Source organism: Peromyscus maniculatus, chromosome 10 (genome assembly GCF_049852395.1).
Source record: "Peromyscus maniculatus bairdii isolate BWxNUB_F1_BW_parent chromosome 10, HU_Pman_BW_mat_3.1, whole genome shotgun sequence".
Lineage (NCBI taxonomy): Eukaryota > Metazoa > Chordata > Mammalia > Rodentia > Cricetidae > Peromyscus > Peromyscus maniculatus.
In genome coordinates this window covers 89,052,978-89,071,977 of record NC_134861.1, presented here as the reverse complement: position 1 = coordinate 89,071,977, position 19,000 = coordinate 89,052,978, and the positions used below count along the sequence as shown (strand labels likewise).

At 43.6% G+C, this 19,000-nt stretch overlaps 1 protein-coding gene across 1 annotated transcript in view; it reads right to left on the bottom strand.

Annotated features, from left to right (window-relative positions):
- Fras1 (Fraser extracellular matrix complex subunit 1) overlaps positions 1–19,000 on the bottom strand; it is a 420,836-nt gene that overhangs the window by 230,084 nt on the left and 171,752 nt on the right. Inside the window, exons 7-14 of the mRNA XM_006975359.4 lie at positions 14,411–14,494; positions 12,534–12,635; positions 12,041–12,232; positions 7,597–7,686; positions 4,873–4,908; positions 3,277–3,424; positions 1,742–1,885; positions 672–806 (exon numbers count right to left, since the gene is read on the bottom strand). Coding sequence (XP_006975421.1) covers positions 672–806; positions 1,742–1,885; positions 3,277–3,424; positions 4,873–4,908; positions 7,597–7,686; positions 12,041–12,232; positions 12,534–12,635; positions 14,411–14,494 — 931 coding nt within the window. The remainder of the gene's footprint in view (positions 1–671; positions 807–1,741; positions 1,886–3,276; positions 3,425–4,872; positions 4,909–7,596; positions 7,687–12,040; positions 12,233–12,533; positions 12,636–14,410; positions 14,495–19,000) is intronic.

The window sequence follows — 19,000 nt, the reverse complement described above, 5'->3', positions numbered from 1 at the left end:
CAGAGATGGCAGTGATACACTCACGGGGATGTGCTGTTTCCAGCTAATTAAAATATCTTCCCCTTGGCATCAGCTCTTAAAGTCTACAACATGGACACGACTCCGCAGAGAAACAAACTTCCAACCATATGAAACCTTGGGGAACGTCCTGGTCACTTGATTTCGTCACTTGACACAAGCTGGAGTCATGTAGGAAGAGGGTGCCTCAGCTGAAAAAACTCTCCCTACCAGATTGGCCCTACAAGGCTGCAGGGATATTTTCGGGATTAATGAATGATGTAGGAGGGCCCAGACCACTGTGGGTGGGGCCATCTCTGCCCAGGTGGTGCTGGGTTGTATAAGAAAGCAGGCAGAGTACACTAGAAGGAGCAAGCTGGTAAGCAGCACCCCTCCATAACTTTGGTTTCAGTTCCTGTCTCCAGGCTCCTACCACAGATTCCTGTAACGATAGACTATGAGGACAACGTGTAAGATGAAATGAACCCTTCTCTCCCATGGAATCATCAATAGAAAACCCTAATTAAGGCAGGGGACACGCCTTAGCCGAACCGAAGCACACCTTGTATTTGAGTAACTTGATCCCCGCTCCCAGTGGCCTCCAGTTGATGGCAGGATGGGACTGTGGCAGCTCTCTCTGTGGCATACCCAGCCGGAGCCCAGCCAGTGATTACCTGCGCAGGAATGGCGATCTTGGTAGAAGCCGTCTCCACAGGTGGACACACACTGTCCCTGCTGTATCAGCAGAGGAGGGAGGCAAGATGAGCACTCCAGTCCGCTGGTGCATCTGGAACACTGGGGCTGACAGCCTGCCCCGAGACAAGGTGGGGGGGGGGGAGGAAAAGACCTCAGGTGAGCTGGAATACGCCACCCCGAGGCTGACTCTCACAGACCCCAATCCTGAGGCTCTGGGGCTACACACAATTTCATTCATACACTAAGTAGCCCATGTCAGGCACTGTTCAAGGGCTTTGCAGATTCACATGCTTTGGTCTGCATGACAACCCTATGGAGTAGGCATGATTAATCCCGATCTGACATATGAGGAATCAGCTCCAGAGATTAAATAACCTGCCCAAAGCCTCCAGATACTGGCATCTGAAACCAGGTAGTCTGGCTCAAAAGTCTTGGTCATTTCTACTTATCTAATAGTCCTTCATATCTTTATTACCCAACTTATCTTCTAAGAATGTCCCTAAACAAGCTTCAAAAAGAATGAAGACTATAAGTCAAGAAAGAAAAAGAAAATAATAATGATGAAAGGAGTTGACCCTTAAGTTTCATCTGTATCCTAGACACTCTACAAGGGAACATGGAATAAATTTTATCTGACCCATTGGTTCCTTGAGTGCAGAATTGCCAAGTTCTGGTAAATGACCTTATAGATCTATATCAATTCTAGAACTTTCACCCTGGATTAACTGAGCATTTTTGTAAATGACAGCAAACATCCAGACATTATTTTTTAAGTCTTCAAAATGAAAGAAATCAGCTTGACTATTAGCAATCATCTGACCTCCATATCATCCACCTTCTAGGAAAGATATTGGAGCGTCTATAACATGTCAGAAAAAAAGAGATCTGAAGGTAAAGAGGCCAAGGCACCTATAACTTGTAGTGGCTTTTAGATATATATTTCCCTGCACTGTGGTCCCTTCTGTAACAATACTATGGCTCAGCTGGAGGAAGAATCCCACTGACAGTCTCTTTAGCCCTACCCAACCCTACCTCTGGGTTGTCATACCTAAACAGAGGCTGCCGGCCTGGTAAAAGCCCAGCCCACAGCTATGTACACATCGTCCATTCTGCAGCAGCTTTGTGGGATCCCGGCAGAGGTCACAGTGGTCTGGAGAGTGAGAGCAGGTCAAGCAGTCTGGGTGGCAATGAACTAAAACCAAGAACAAAGCAGAAAACTCAGTACAGACCACGGTCTCCTGAAGATTCCACGGGACACATGCGTTATACTGAATAAGAAGGACACAGAACACCAGAACCCAGGTGCAAAATGAGCCCATGGAGCAACAATCCACACTGATGCGAGATTCCACGACCCACCCTGTCTGAAACACCATCATCATCATCATCCTGAGTCTCCAAATATGTTAAAGGAACAGGCTCCCTAACGTTCTGCCTGCTGCCCTGGCTCTACAAAAAGGCAGGACTACCTCCTAGTTATGGGACTTGAGCAGAGTCAGTCATCCATGGTGTCAGAGAGGCTCTTCTGCAGCCTGGCATGCACAGACTTCAGACATACAGACTGTAAGTCCTAAAAAATGGTTACTATCTTTAGCAAATACCGCCAGTTTCCTTCTTTTTCTTCAAAATCTTGTCTCTTGTTCACACTAGTCAGGACTGCCATGCATCTCACGGGTAGCCATCACCAAAAGGTTGTTTTGGGGCTTTAAAGTTTTCAAGGGCCTCATTTCTGTTAGTGTTATCATACATAGCATGCTAAATATTTGTTTTGCAAAGCCCAGAGAGCCACTCTGGCAAAGGTACCATAATTAAATATAAAGTTCCGCTGCTTTTCCCTGGATACAGTCTTGAGTGAAACTCTGATTAGCCAAAACAAGGTGCTGGCAAGAGCAGATGCCAGCGTGGGAACCCGTAGCTTGCAGATGGAAACAATTAATTAGGAAATACACATGGACGGAAATGCCACTTGTCTCTGAGAAAGGCTATGCTAGAGGAGAATCAGTGTTGAGCGGGGGCCATCGCCGAGCCTGCCAACAACGACTAACCGGAACTAATTCAACCCCAGGTGATTTGGAAGCGCAACTGCAAAACAAGTAGATAAAATTTTCTTCTGGAAGAAATTAATGAGTCTTGAAACTTTAAAACCTCATTTGAGAACTGCAAAAGGAGCCATCTGCTTCACAGTTCACCTTTAAAAAAATAAATAAGAAGGAAATAACATCTCTGGCAAATTTTGTAGAATTACTCTTATATTTTCAGCCGTAGGAGGCAGCTAGGCCTTGACAAGTCCTGAGGGATGGAAGCATTTGACTAATACAAAAATTTTTTTTCAAGATAAACAAGGCACATTTTATAATTAAGAAAACTAAGACACTGGGAGGGCCAGTGACTTGCCCAAAGTTATATGGCTGCCATCAGACAAATTCTGTAAAGATTAATGGTAAGTATAATTGGTCCAAAAAATTAAAAAGTGACAAAACTCCCCCAAACTGAGCAACTGAAAACAATGGGAAGAAAGACGAGACTCTGAGTTTTCTTGACAGGAAAACCACCTCAGCAGGAAGAAATGGGACATGGACTTACTTGGTGTGCAGTCGGGACAGCACTGTCCCTTCACCACCAGGGCTAGGGTGGCCACTGGGCATGGCGGGCAAGACGGCTGATAGCAAGTGACCTGAGCCTGCTGGCATTCACAGACCTTGCAAGGGCCTTCTTCCCACTTCTCCCCGTCCTGCGGGAGACAGTGGAGACAGTGATGGGGTGCAGAAAGTCAAAGGAGAAACTCCTGGGGTAACAGGGCAAGCTCTCACGAGGGCCAGCAGACACATGCCATCAGCACCCGCCTTCCCAGCTCTGCCATCAGACAACAGGGAATTTAACACACACAGAGTCAGTCTCTCTCTCTCTCTCTCTCTCTCTCTCTCTCTCTCTCTCTCTCTCTCTCTCTCTCTCTCTCTCTCTCTCTGTTTTTAATTGGTTTCTTTTAATGTGCAGCATCAATGGAATGATTTTAAGAACACTCTAGAGAGAAACTGTGAGGTACCTTTGAGCAACCAGAATATGTAAGAAGTATTTAAGATGTGTTTCTCAACACATTTTAGCCCCGAAGCCAAAACAAAACCCACCAGGGGGCATTGCCATTACTTCATGTACCTAGTGGTTAGCAGGTCCATTAAACACAATCTCTATAATAAGAGTGAGGAACCTGGTTCAAACCCTGTATTTCCTTATAGTTACTACAGTCAGAACAACAAGAAAGTCATTGTACTCTCAAAATTAAAGCTTCTGCAGGTCCATTTTTGTGGGTTACAGATGAGCCAGGAGATTTCTCTCCTTAAAATATTCCTCCTGGCCAAGCAAATTATGGTAATATGCATGACTAGTTTGACAGAGAATCTATACGGGTTCTAGAAGCAATTTCCTTGACAATCCACTGACCCTGGAAATCAGAATGAGACAAAGGTCCCTTCACAGGCTGCACGGCATTGATCAAAGAGGAAAAATGAGAAAATAGGAGAGCAGATTTTAAAATAAAAGTCTTGATAAAATGCTTGTGGAGCTAACTAATGTAAAGTATCACTAACAGTCAACTTGACAGTATTTTTCAAAGCGAATGGGAAAACGTCAGAAAACTGAGGAACAGTCATGAGAAGGAAGAGGTGACATTCAGCTTGGGTTCCTAGATACTTATTCACTAACACGTAAGCTGAAAAGCTTGCTGGCACAAATCAACATGCACTTTGCCTTCAAGGGAAGACACACAGCATTGTAGAACTAACAAACTAGAGAAGGGAGACTCGGTTGCTCGGGGAAGGATCCCTTCACCATCCCAAGAAGCTTTTCCTTCAATGTGGTACCCTTCACAGAGTTCCCTCAGAGATCAGTCTGACCCATCTAGGCTGGAGAAAACCAGCAGGAGGAAGGGAAAGGATATACGGAGGTGCTCATGGTTAGTGAAGTGTACTGATCAATTATAGACAAATAAGCCAAAGAAAAGAGCCAAGCTTAGTGTACAGAAGTCCCAGTTGTTCAGTAACACCATTAGTTTCCAACCACAGTGCCATCAAACGCGGCTATGAAAAATGCTAAGACACCAAATTCTCCATGGTAAATTCATGCAAATCATTACTTAAAACAGTTCTGTAAGGATCCACGCACAAATTAAAAATCCATACTTACTGGAATATGCTTAATTTCACTTCCATTTGAAGGCATCTAGAAAGAAAGAGAAATGTATTTATGATACCATTAGAGACATCATTAGGATGATCTGTTTATCTTTCCATTAGGAGTTATCTATTTCCACCAAGCCACATGCAACTTTATTCACTTCATATGAATAGAAATAAAATCTGTCTCCATCAAAAGCTGGAAAAGATCCAGATCGGAAGTGAAGACAATATGCTGAGGAAATATTTTGGAGTTCTTATTCTTGCTTTGTGCTTGAGCACACGGGTTCACTTCCCCTGGATATACAAGGATTTGAGGTCAAGGACTCTAAACTTGTAAGTGAAACTCTTGAATTTTTGTGGTATCAGGACTGCTATGGAGATCCGTTCTTATTTCTAACACTTGGTTTTCTTTAGTTCCATTTGGTCTAAATTACTTCTAAAAATGAGGTGGATGGACTGCTATTATGAAAAGAATACAAATTAAGTATTTATAAGGAGACATTAATTTTCTAAATTCTTAATAAGGATGACTAAAATATCCCCACGAGTCAAGCGATGACAACATTCTAAAATTATCAATGTTTTCAACTAAAGATATGCTGCCAGCTCTTCTCAGTGCTTTTCGCCTATCATCTGAATAGGTCAGAGGAGAGTATCATTTTTATCTGCACTATATAAGGAGGATGAGGGACCTTGCTGAAGATCGCAGCATGTGGCATAGGAGGGATTTGAACTTACAGCCTGCCTTGTTGACCTTATACTGTCATCTCTTAGAATATACAGAAGCATTGGCAGGTTGATAGATGTAATTGAGAACTGTCACTCTACTAATCAGAGTACTGACTCCCAATTCTGACAAGCCTATCCTGATTGATTAGTGAAACTACTGTATTTATGATCAATGGGTATGTGTTAAAAAACACAATAAATTTGTCAACATCCCAAAATCCACATGAAAAATATGGGCTTTAAAACTAAGGCAGGGATGAAGAGATAGTTCAGATGGTAAAGTGTTTCCCACATAAGCATCGTGAGTTCGATACCCAGCACCCACATGAAGAAGCTGAGTGTAGCTCATGCTTGTAATCCTCGCACTTGGCAGACAGAGACAAGCAGATCCCTGGAGCTCAGTGGCCAGGCAGCCTAGCCTATCTGGTGAACTCCAGACCAGCGAGGAACTGTATCTCATAAACAAAGCTGAAGGTGCGTGTCATCTGAGGAATGACACCCGAGATTGACTTCTGGTCCCCACATGCATGTGTACCCGTGTGTGAATGTAAGACGAATTTAAAGGGATCAAGGTAATTTACTTCTTTGACACAGGAAGAAATAAAACTTTAGCAAGCAGAGTTTCACCCCACATCCAATCCATCAAAATCCTGTCATTTCTTTTATTTTTATGTATTACATGGGAAAGGTTTAAGGTATGTGCGCGTGTGTGTGTGTGTGTGTGTGTGTGTGTGTGTGTGTGTGTGTGTGTGATTTATTTATATGTATTACTTGGGAGAGTGCTTAGGGTGGGTGTGTGTGCTTTCTTTTATTTTTATGTATTACTTGGGGACTACTGAGAGAGAGAGAGAGAGAGAGAGAGAGAGAGAGAGAGAGAGAGAGAGAGAGAGAGAGAGAGAGAGAGAGAACAACACAGCGTTCATGTGCAGGTCTGTGGACAACTTTGGGAGTCGGTCCAGGCATCTAACTCAGGTCGTCAGGCTTGCACATCAAATACTGTTCCCCACCGAGCCATCTTGCTTTCACCGAATGCTGCCATTTCTATCTGCAAACCTAATCTAGAGACTGGCCATTGTTTACTGCTTCCGTTTTAAACCAGGCTCCCGGCATCCTTCATCCAGAGCAGTGGTTCTCAACTTTCCTAACGCTGCAACCATTTAATACAGTTCCTCATATTGTGCTGACCCCCAGCCACAAAATTATTTTCATTGCTACTTCATAACTGTAATTTTATTATTGCTAGGACTCATAATGTAAATATCTGATATCCAAGATTTCTGATGTATGATTCCAATGAAAGGGGTCATGACCCATAGGTTGAGAACTGCTGATCTGGACACTTGAAAAAAATCTCCCAATAAGACTGGCACTCTGATCTTTTCTGAGTTAGATCATGGCTGGAGGGCTCCAAGCTCCCCAGCACCTCCCACCTGCCTTAAAGGAAAGGACCTGGCTTCTAGACTCCTACTCACCCCTTCTCTTAACTCCTCTGTTCCATTCCCTTTCTTCTCTTGCCAATTCCTAAACATGCCGAGCAGGCACCTGCCTCGGGGCTTCTGTACTTGTGGTCCCTCCTCCTAGTCCATCCCCCGGGTATCCACGGGACTCATTCCCTGACTGCCACCCCACTCTGATGCTATTTCTCTGCAGGAAAGACTTGCCCATTCATCTTACGGAGATGAAACTCATCTTCCCCCACAGCTCAGTAACTTCAGTGTTCATCAGCACCTTGCCATCCGTGTGTGTGTCTGTCTGTCTGTCTGTCTGTCCGTCTGCATGTCTGTTTTCTCACACTAGAAAGCACCTTCTACCATGAGAACCGACTCCATCTGCAGCTTTCACCCCTCCCATCCCCAAGGCCTCGCACACTCTTGGTGCACATCTAACAGTTTGCTGAACAAATGAAGGCATCGAAAAAACCAGGAGGTAATAAAGATCCCCTTATTAAGTTAATTTTGATCTATTAATTTTAATAGCCTTTTGTTATTAACCTGATACTCACAATTTCTGCCTTCTGTTCATAAACACAATAACCCTTCCTTGAAATGCATTCTGGGCAGCATTTTCCTTCTAAGTGAACTAATTCTTCACCCTGTAGGAATAAGAGTTGCAGTGGTACACATCAAATTAACATCTCCAGGTAGCAGCGGGAAATTGAGAAGCAGCTGGGTTCCTGACTGGAATGAGAAGCTCCACATATTCCATGCTTAGCCCAATGCTTACTTGGGTGTGCCCCCCACCACAACCCTATCCCCTCCCACACCCTACACCCACCCCACTGGCTTCCTTTGGGATGTCTCCTCATCATCCCAGCACATTCTCCAAGTGCTTTTTCTCCCTTGTCCTGAGAATATGGGCATGTGTTCTGTTCTCCCATTCTGTAAGTCCCGACCTACCCATGACCAAGAGCTAAATGAGTAAGAACAGTACTCAAGGCAATGCTGTAGTACAGTAAAGAGGCGTGGCAGGAAAGGATGGCACTAGCTTAGATCCATACATTAGAACTTGCAACCCTAGTGTCAACAATAGCATGCAAATCAAGCCAGTATTTGAATACCAAATCAGATGGATCCTTTTATGCACAGAGGCAGTCTCAGGCATAAATTAAATAGTAGAAGAGTAATTTTTATTCATCATTCTGAAACTCTTAGTGTTAACCAACTTACAGCTAATTTTCTTTTTAATTATAGGAGGAAAGAGAGAAATGTCACATTTCCAAGATGGATGTTTGCTTACAGTCTTCCCACTTTAATAATTTCAACTTATTTTTATTATAAAATAATGACTGCTTGATGCTTTAAAAACAAAACCTAAATAATTCTCAATTGTACAGATTAGAAAGCTGAAATTCCACTGCAGCCCCACATTCCCAGGGAATATGCTACTAAATCACAAATCCTGTTTGCAAATTTGTTTATACAAACAGTAACATCTAACGCTGGCAGGCTGCAGTGTTCTTCAAAGCACTGTCTCTTTCCAAAGACTCATTCAGCTTCTGTTGAGTGATAATGTTTCTTTAAATAATTAATATTCAACTTGGGGGCTCTATATTATATTTCAAAGTATAGAAACCGTATTAAACAAAAACAGCACTGTAAAATTAAATACTCATATTAAACAATGATAGTTTATATTTAAAACGCTCTACTAAAGAAAAATACAATGCAAAATCATCAGTTGTCTTTGGGTGGTAGCATTAAGAATGGATTTTTAGGCTCTCTTCCAGAGCCTTCAAGATCTTCTCAAAGGTGTATGTTTCCTTTTTAATGGAGGTAGACATAAATTTCTAAAACAAATACAAAATTGTATGAATGGCTACAACATCCTACAATTCTGAAAAGCTATTGGAAAAAGAAGGGAGCAGTGTGGATTGCTGTCCATCAAAATTCGCACTAGTCAGAGGCCAACAGAGCAGAGGGTGCTATAAGGATCAGGCCTATTTACATATAAATTGTTTTGCAGAAACACAAAGAATCAGCCACAGTGATGGCATCACTGAGAATCAGGTTGAAATTTACTTTCAAAGCATATAAAAGCGTTTATACTTGTGTAATCGGAGTGGCTTAAAGCAGTATTTTGGAACAAGATAGAGTATGTACTTCTATTAAGAAGAAAAAGCATGACGGCTTGAGAGTGCCCATAGCCCATAGCGAGAAGACCGTGGCCTTTCGGAGCCTTCACACAGAGCAGTAAATACCAAAAAGCCCTCTTCCTGAGGAACAGGATTCCGTTTGGGTGACGCAGGAAGGTCTAAACAGATTTACTATTTATAGAAGCCCGGCTGTCCCCAAACACTTCAGATTATTGCTGTGAGGAACCTGCCAACGAGCATTTGACTTTGGCTTTGAACAAACTGAATTGCGAAACAAACTCATTCATTTCATTTTCAAGGGGGTTCTCCATCTCAAATCTGCTACACCTTCTCCACTGAATACCTACACCCACAGGAACAACAACCTTGGCAGCCAACTTAATGCCCATTAGAAGTGGATGGCCTTTATGGAGACGGCTTTCCTCCAATAGGAGCAAAGGCAAGTCTTCCCAGTCATGCAGGCCCTCCCTCTTCAGTACATGGAATACAAGCTCCCTTCCTCCCAGCACAGTACATCGCAGATGTAGACAGGAGGTCCTTTTAAGAAGACAGAAATAATGTGATATCTTCATCTGAATTTATGTTCAAAGACATGATAACATCTGGAAATATGAAATCAATCATATTGTGCTATTCTACCACTGATCAATTTATGCTTCGTTGTCTAGGGATCTTACGGAATACATCAAAGACAAAGATCATGCCATTTTCTCCTTTTTTAACAAAGGAAACCTGCACATTGATTTCAAGGCCATTCAGAACATGGCTGCTAACTGATTCTGTGATAAATGACAGTTGGGAGCCTGAATGGTTTTGTCACCTGTAGAAACTGACGTCTCGGCAGCTTCCTGTGAATGTGCGACACTAACACCTAATGTATCCTTGGTCTCCAAGATGAGAAGTCAAATGACCTTGACATTTTTAAGAGAGGAGCAGAAAGCAGGGTGGAATTGACTGACAGACCAGCCATACACTTCCCAGTTCCCTCACAGTCGTCTCCCTCAGGAGCTGGGAAGGCATTTAATTCATATTTCCATAATCCTTGGTGCTCCTGCAGACCTCCATGTAGAATCATTTCTGTTCATGTGTCTGGCTTCCCACAAATCTCAAGTCTCAAGTCTCAAGGTCATGGTATGCCTTTTTCATCTTTTTATCACCAGTGAAACAAGCAAAGCAGAAATTAGGAAGCCATTAGGATAGCCAGGCTGTAAGGAGACTATTAACCAAAGCCAATTTCAGTATTATGGTGTCTAAAAAAGGCTGGAGAGTATTTTTTTTCTCTCTTCCTAAGATTCTGTTTTGGCTAAGATGTCACTACTGGCAGTGTTTCCGGCTTAGAATCTACTAAATTGCACAAAACTGGGGGTGTGTGGACAGACTCGGGCAGAGATTGAAGACTGGGAAATGGGCTGCAGCCTTCAGAACCTCAACCCATACAGGCAAAGGTGGGCTAACAGGACATCAGAGGCTGGCTGGGGGAACGAGGCGCTCTCAACTCCAACAGCTGCTCCTCCTTCTCCTCAAAGGCCCACAGAGAGCCTAGCTTACCACCACCACAGTTGGGTGTCACCAAATGGGCCAGCAGACACATGGGTGCTACCGGAGGGCAAGTGAGTTATGCTACTTTCTGTGAGGGAGGTTGACAGTGGGTGGTTAAGAAACACAGCCTACCAGGATCACCCCTCCCCATTTTTCATAAACCTTGGAATATTCCAAGAATTAAACCTTGGAGAATAACCCAGCGTCTTCAGATGCTGAAGGAGGAAGCCCCGCCCAGATGGCGAGAGAAGGGACAGGACTCTCACTGAGTTTCTTCTCATCTCTTTCCAACCATTCTGACTCCCCTCATGTCAGGAAAAAGAAATGAACAGGTGTGTGGGGGTGAACAAATCTACAAGAAGGCAAGACCCTCTCTGCCTAAGCATGCTTCAGCTAAACCAAGACCTAGATTCAGGAGGCAAAATGCAAAGCAAGCTATAAATGACAGCCTTGTTCAGAAGCTCGCTCCTCTTTAGGCTCAGTGCTGGGAGGAGCTGAGAAGTGGGGGAGACGAACCAGAAGAAAAATGCCTTCACTGACCCCTGTGCTTCAGATCTCTGTAAAGACCCTGTATCCTCAAGTTCACAACCCTGAGGGAAACTGGAGGGGCGGATGGGAGCGGCCAGAGGAGGAGACAACTTTAAAAGCATTTTTCTTTCTTTCTTTCTTTTTTTTTAGTCACGGGTCAAAATTGAGTTCAAAAGGGGGGAAAAACAATTTCCCTAAAACATACATCTGAAGTCCAGATGGAGGCTGCTATGTGGGAAGCAGCTAGAAATTCTGCAGATAGCAGAAGTCAACTGAGGTCAGCAGAGTTAACTGTTTATGAGGTCCCCCTTGCTCTTTTTTTTTTTTAATAATAATAATTTCTTTCCCAGTCCAGTCCACAGGAGGGCTCATGGGTGTCTTCTACTAAACGCAGCCCCTGAGCTTATCCAAAGGGCCAGGTTCCAGGCACACCTGCAGACCACTGCTTCAAGGCCAGAGCAAACACAGCAGGCTACTTACTAGTGATGAGGTCCAGCTGCACCAACTGATAGGCTAACGTCCCACATCATGACCTTCCTTTTATGCCTCTGGCTCAGTTCTTCAACTCTGACCAGATGCACTGATAGCTAAAAGTTCCCGGGACCGTTCCAAGCTAGTCTGAACAGTCAGTGACATTCACTTCGCATCCCAGCATCTCTATGCTAAGAGGCCCCGGGAAGTGTGAGCCATCAGCCTGGCATGCCCTCTGTGGCCAGCAAGGAAGGAACACCCACCATCTGCTAGAAGGAGCTGCCACCATGCAAATGGAAATGCCTTCACTTCTTACCAGGGCACAGGCCACTTTGGCACACTCTCCCGTCTGGCAGGTCACTTGGCCCTGGTCACACATGCAGAACTCACAGGCCGAGCCCTTCCACATTTCATCCTGGTACCGCAGGATCCCACCGGATGAACAGGTTCTGGCCGGAGACAGGCATTCCTCACAACACTGCCCATGATGCCGGGCTCTGCTTTGACCCTGGAGACACAGAGACTAGTGAGGGAAGGGCAGTCGCTAGAAGACGATGGAAACATCTCAGTCAATGAGTGGGAGAGAGACACAGAACACTGGCCTTGTGTAACACAACCCCTCCTGACCCATGGGGGAGGCATTTTCCACCTCAGCTCTCCTGCTTGGAGGCAGCCCTTTATGTCTTCATATAACATTCCACATTCTCTAAAGCTTTTGAGTCTATCAAAGAACACAGTAGACTAAGAAATGCCTTTCTAAAATGGTCCAGAATCAAGCTTAGAAGAATGAGCCACATGCTTTCAAATACCTTTTCGCATTTCAGTGGAGGGCAGGCCTGTTTGTGACACCTGACCTCTCCCTGGTCACACACGCACAGGGTACAGGCGTCTTCTTTCCACTGTTCACCGTGCTGAGAGACAAAGGAAAAAGGAGGATGGCACATCAAACGCCACACATCAAACAGAAACTCAATATACTTTTCCATTCCATTTTTTAATGCAGCCACATAGAACATATTCCTGAGAAGTGAAATTACATAAGCAGAAGTGGCCTCTAAGAGAAAGGCCAATGAATATCCACGTAAGTTTGCATTTGGATTACATGGATGTAATCTGTTGAGGGACACTGTATCGAACACTTAGAGGGCTTAGGAACACCTGAGGTGAGTTAGAAGACCCTATTGGTTAGTTCCTTATTCTTCAGGTCTTCTTTGACAGGAGACCCTGATGTATGCTTATTTTCTCAGCTTCCCTTGCAGCTAGGGTATAGGAAATGTCCTAGGTTTGCTCAAATACTGGAGGTCAAAGAAATTACTCTCCATCGATGTCTTTCTTCCACCAAGTGGTAACAATACATGTGTGAGCAAGGGCTTCCTGGCAATAAAAGGTCATCCAGGAGACAACAGGGAGACATGATTAAGGCAAACACCCACAGGGGGACACACTGAGCCCTGAATTTATCAACCCTGCAGATCCCTCCCTAGTGGGACATCTTGTTGCTACAATGTTACCATTTTAGTTACTTTTATTGGCGCATTTCTGAGACTTGCAGCCAAACACATTCAAAGAGTTTCAAAGCTCCTCTCTCAAAGGAAAAGCAACCTCACACAAACCTGTCCAATGAAATTACCAAAATGATACCTCTGTGCCACACAGTGCACACACAGCAAAGTGCTTCCCACTTCTGGAGAGAAGGCCTGGTGACTCGAAGCACTGGCTGCTCTTGTAGAGGACCTGAGTTTGGTTCCCAGAGCCCACATGGTAGGTAACAACCATCTATACCTCTAGTTCCAGGGATCCAGTGCCTTCTTCCAGACTTCAAAACTCCACATATGCACATGCTGCACACACAAGGACACACATGGATACATAGACAGACAGACAAAAGACACACACACACACACACACACACACACACACACACACACACACACACACTAAAACAAATCAAGATTTGAAAGTCCTTTCCCAACTGGTTATTTCATTCAGATTTCAAGAGAACCATCTAGAATTAGTGAGATTCCCCTGACTGCCACAATCCCAATTTCAATTTAGCTTTCCTTAGAGTGGTAAAGAAAGAAGAAAATAAGCTGCCTTTACTTTGCATATGTTTTCTGCCTCAGAACGATCTGACTTTTGGTGCACCTGAGCACTCCAAAGACAGGACATTTATTCATTCCCTCCATTTGCTGAAGGTGTCTTTATTTTATACCTATTCCAGGTTAGGCCTGGTTGTCTACAGACTGTTTCAATAGTAGCACTCAGCTTGAAGTATCCTGCACTTTCAATCTCCAAATGAACCGAGTTGTCCATTCTGCCATCCTAGTGTAATATGGGGCAGAGGTGTCACTGGATATCAGTGCATAAAATCCAGCCAAAGAGACAAACATCTCCAGAGCCTTAAAACCCAGCATGAACTGTCTTCTCTTTAGCATGCATGTGAACAGTAAGTTTTCCCAAGGTTCATGAACTGGATTCTGCTTGCCAGCACATTCTTTCATATTTATAATCCTTTTCAGCTTAATTTTTTCATAAAGACCATTTTCATAAAAGCCATTTATGTACTGAGTTACTAATCCTGGCAACGAGTCAGAAAGGAGGGTTGGGAGGCTCTGTGGTGGGAGGGCATGGGACAGAAGTGTGAGAACGCATGTCAAAACACCCACGTGGGGCACACAGAGGTTACCTCATACACTTGGCCAGTCGCAGAACAGGATCGCGCCGAGCACTGAGGACAGCATTTTCCAGGGACTCGAACGACAATTTCATCCTTGACACCCAAAGAGGGACAATCCATCCAAAGAAAGTATTAGTGAAATCCACATCAGCAGGAAAATCTACTTCACAGCCATCACGGCCACGTGCTGCCAGCTTGTGTAACAGCAGTTCCTGTCATTCAGCAGTCATTTGTCACCCAGGGCCCTGGAAAGTATCAGTCTTTCCAAGGTCAATCAGAACCTTGGGAAGTGTGTGCATGTACTATCTTTTACTAAAAACCACCAAAGCACAAATAACGATAAAAATAATAAAACAATATTTGTCTTCAACAGGCATATCCTAAGTCCTGGACATGACTCTATGAGGTAGATGGTCTTATTCTTGCCTTAAGTGAGAACATCACTAATAGACAACTTGTGTAACTTGGGAAGGAGATATGGCTGACTGCTCATAAATGGTTGAAATAACACTCCAGGGCCCCAAATATTAACACTTAAGAATACATGTACTTCTCCTGGCTCACATCTAAACTTGGAGGCAAAGAAAGGTATCCCCTTCCTTGATCAGATGTTTCACTATTCTTCTGCATCTTGATATTAATCCATATTTTTATATAGATGCATTAGGGCTGAATCCTTATGTTTATATAGGTGTGCTGGGGATGTCCTTAACACAGCAAGAGTCAATCATCCTATAAAAATCTAAGAATAGACAGAGTAGAGAAACGTGACAGAGAACCTATGCCTCAAGACCCGTCCATCCCCAATGGCCCTTTCTCTTTATCCCCATCTCTTCTACTACAACCACTGTCCCAGGAAAGTCAGGTACTTATCCCTGTTGTCACAGCAATAGCATCCTCCTAACTGACACAGAGTCAGCTTCACACTGACCCCCACAGCCTTCTTCAGTATCAGGAGGGAGGATCGATTAAAAGGGAGAAGAGATGAGAACAAACTACGTTGTCATGACTAAGAAGTGATAGAGACTATACAAAAGAGAGAACCTTCCAGAACAGTCCCTCCACTTTGTCTTATGAGAAGGAGATAGCAGAAAAGACTTTACTACCATAGCGACTTGCTACGCCTTCTGGAAGAACAAGTAGGACAGAATACCTGGGACAGAAGGAACCAGGGTCCTACGATGCCAACTTCTCATCGAAAGTTCCAGTAATACACCTCCATAATCATTTAGCATGGTCATACATTGCCATTCAAGTTTCTGCATCACTACCTGATTGGTTGGTTGCAAATGTTTAAACCACTGGAATTACAACAGCAGCTGTTTTCTTTGTGGAGATATCGTATTATTCTATAACGTATATGTAAAGTATTATGACCATTGATGTCCAACAGAATGTGTGAAAACCGGATAGGCAATGAGAAAACTGAGCATGTCTTGACTTCAGAGTTCTTCAAGGGAGTTTTGGTTAAGTAAAGTAGAAGCATATATTCAGTCACACAATTCAGTAACTTCACTGCAGTAAAGAAATGAACTAAGCCTTACTCATTCTCTGTCCTGAACAGGCAGACTCAGTGTTAAGTCTTTTTTAAATATTTATTGTTCATGTGTATATCTACATGTGTGTGTGTGGTTATCCACAGAGGCCAGAACTCAGCTAAGCATCCCCTGGAGCAGGAGCAACACAGGTACTAAGAACCAAACTCAAGTCCTTTGCAAAAGCAGCAATTGCTCTAACCACTAAGCCATCTCCCCAGCCCCTCTGTCAGTCTTTCTTAACCAACATGTGACAAACAACCATACAAAGACTTTACAATTTATACTTTTCTGGCTTTCAGATACTCTTTTCAAATACATGGTCTAACTTGGACAAGTAAACTACGGACTGTGAATCATGTCCACCTTACCACTTATTTTTATAATTGAAGGTTTATTGGATTATCAGCACACCCACATACTTATATATTTTCTATCATCTTTATGCTACAACAGCAGAGCTGAGTAGTTATTTTAACTGTATTGCACACAAAGCTGAAACTACTCAATCTTGCCCTTTGCAGAAGGATGTGTGCCCTGGATAATATGATATCCTCCATAATTGCAAAGATTCAGTACTATAAAATATGGTGAATGTGATTATACATGGGAAGGCAGAGTTACCAGTAAAGCTCTATTGAATTATGGTTGCCCTTAATTAAGACTCTTATGATGATGAAGTCTACAGTGCATCACGTCTGAGAGACTTGACGAAACACCTTTCTATCATAGTCCATTGGAGGATATCAAAGAGATGCCACCACAAATGAAGGAGAACTGACAGTCATCTTCCCATCGTTGCCAGGAAGTCCGTGGACTATAAGCCACTGTGTGGCCTTCTCTCGCTGCATAAGGAGAAGTACAAATAAGAGTCATCACCCGCTCCCAAGCTCAGCCTTTCCGGATCAGGACTCTGTCCGCACAGGCTGCTAAGTGAGGCAGGCAGAGGGCCAGCCCTGGACTCCCAGCCTTTCATAGTTTTCTTTCTACATTTAGGCAGAGTCCATAATGTCAACAACGTAGCAAAATAGGGAGGGTGTTAGGGGATCACAGGAAGTGATTAAGATCCTGGGTGGGTAAATGTCAAAGAGACGGAAAAGGCCCTTGGGACGGCAGTGCACACTGGAGGTGATGGTTTGTGTCTCATGTCCAGAGGTGAGTGGACCAGGCAGCGGCAATGGGAAGATCTTATCTCAACGAGGCACAGCTACAGCAAGTGAAAGCAGATCCCAGCCCTGAGCACCTGGCCACACATCCACGGGACAGGGTGGAAGAAAGGCCACTATCAGTGTGGCATGCAGGCAGGGAATAAGGACAGATTTCTCTTGATCAAGAATGAAGAAAGGATGTGGAGAGAAAACTCCCAAGAATGAATGAGAAGAAAAGGAAATACTTTCTATTCACTTTGCCCCCAAAGCTGTTTATTAAGAGCTGAGCACTCTCTAAGACGATCAAGGGGGAACCATGAAAATGAATTAAGTGTTAATTGACTCAGGAGTATTCATAAAGAGGTAAAGACCCAAAGAAACAAACTTCTATCATTTCTCTTTCCTCTTTGTGTCTTTTCTTCCATTTATTTTTTTCTTGTGCTGGGAATTGAGCCTAGGGCTTTGTGTATACTAAGAATGACCGCTATGACTGAACTAGGCTAGCCTCTTACGGTAGGTCTGATGAAGAGCGGGTGGTGGGGAGCTGTGTAAGAAGACAGACAGTGCAATCTCCAAGGAGTAAACGAGACAAGAAACGAGGTCTTTGCTTATGTTCTCCTCCCATCTCTGCATCTTCAGTTCTGGAAACAGTGACTATAAATGTAAGCAGCTCTCCTCCAAGCTGAAGAAAGAGACCAAGTGACAAATGAGAAAATGACTGATAAGGCATGGAGCAACATACAAGTCACAGATATTTCCAGAGAAATAAAAACTGGAACGGAAGTGCTTCCCTAAAACCAAACTAGAAAAAAATTCAAGACACTGGAACACAGTAAGAAATGGGCTCTATACAGAAGGCAAGATATAAGAAAAGCTACGTGGAATGTTTCAGACTGATTGTAGTCACAGCCCTATTGATTATTCCCACCAGCCTGTTCACCAAGTGAACCTGGCATGCATCCCAAACCCCATCGGAGAGCATCTCCAAACTGCCAAGCATGTGTGCTGACCACTGATGTTTGATACACTGCTAGGTTGTGAGAAAGGCTACACATATTCTGGTATGGCCCACATACATTTAGGTTCACAAGCGAATGACTTCCTCCAGCCTCAGCATGTAGGAATCCACCCATCTTGCTAACATCCAAGATGCACTCTGTCTATAAGTCCTCAGCGAACTCCACTTTGTATGATCATGAATCTGTCTCCTATTTTCAGTTGCCCAGTGCCTTGTAACTTTGGCAGACAGCTCTCATACATGGGGAATGGGTTTTGCCAAACAGTATTTCACCTAGAAATGTCCTGGAAGATGTTTGAATTTTTGAATTATAAGGGTTTAAAAACATCCTACAAGAATACATCATGGCAATATCAGCTGTAAATTACAGAATAGAAATGAGGCACCTTCCAGGAGAACTAAAAAAAAAATGTCTTGGTCCTTGGGGAAGGGGAGAAGGGTACTGAAGGAAGGGATGCTTCCCCAAAACTCTTCTCATACCGAGTCCCAAACATGAGACCAGAAGGTGGTTACCGGCACCTTGAATAAAGCCTGAGCATAGGGAAAGGATTGTTTGCTTTGTAACAAGAGCCAAAGCAAGAGAAAAAACAGGCCTTCAGCTTCTCGGTGATGCTGGGACCCAAAATTCAGTGGAAATGGGACTGCAGGCCTCTAAATTCAGATGCCAAATTGATTTTTATGTATATCATAAGCAAGAAAATACTTCTCAAGTATGTGAAACTCAGAGGACATACAAATACTCTCTCTTGAAAAAAATATCCAAAGATAAAGTTCAAATGGCTTAGATAAATCAATTGTGTGAGAAATCTGTAGTATTCAAAAACATCCCTGCTAGTGGGCTGAGGATGTGGCTCAGTGATGGAGCATTTGCCTCGGATCCTTGAGGCCCTGGCATAGA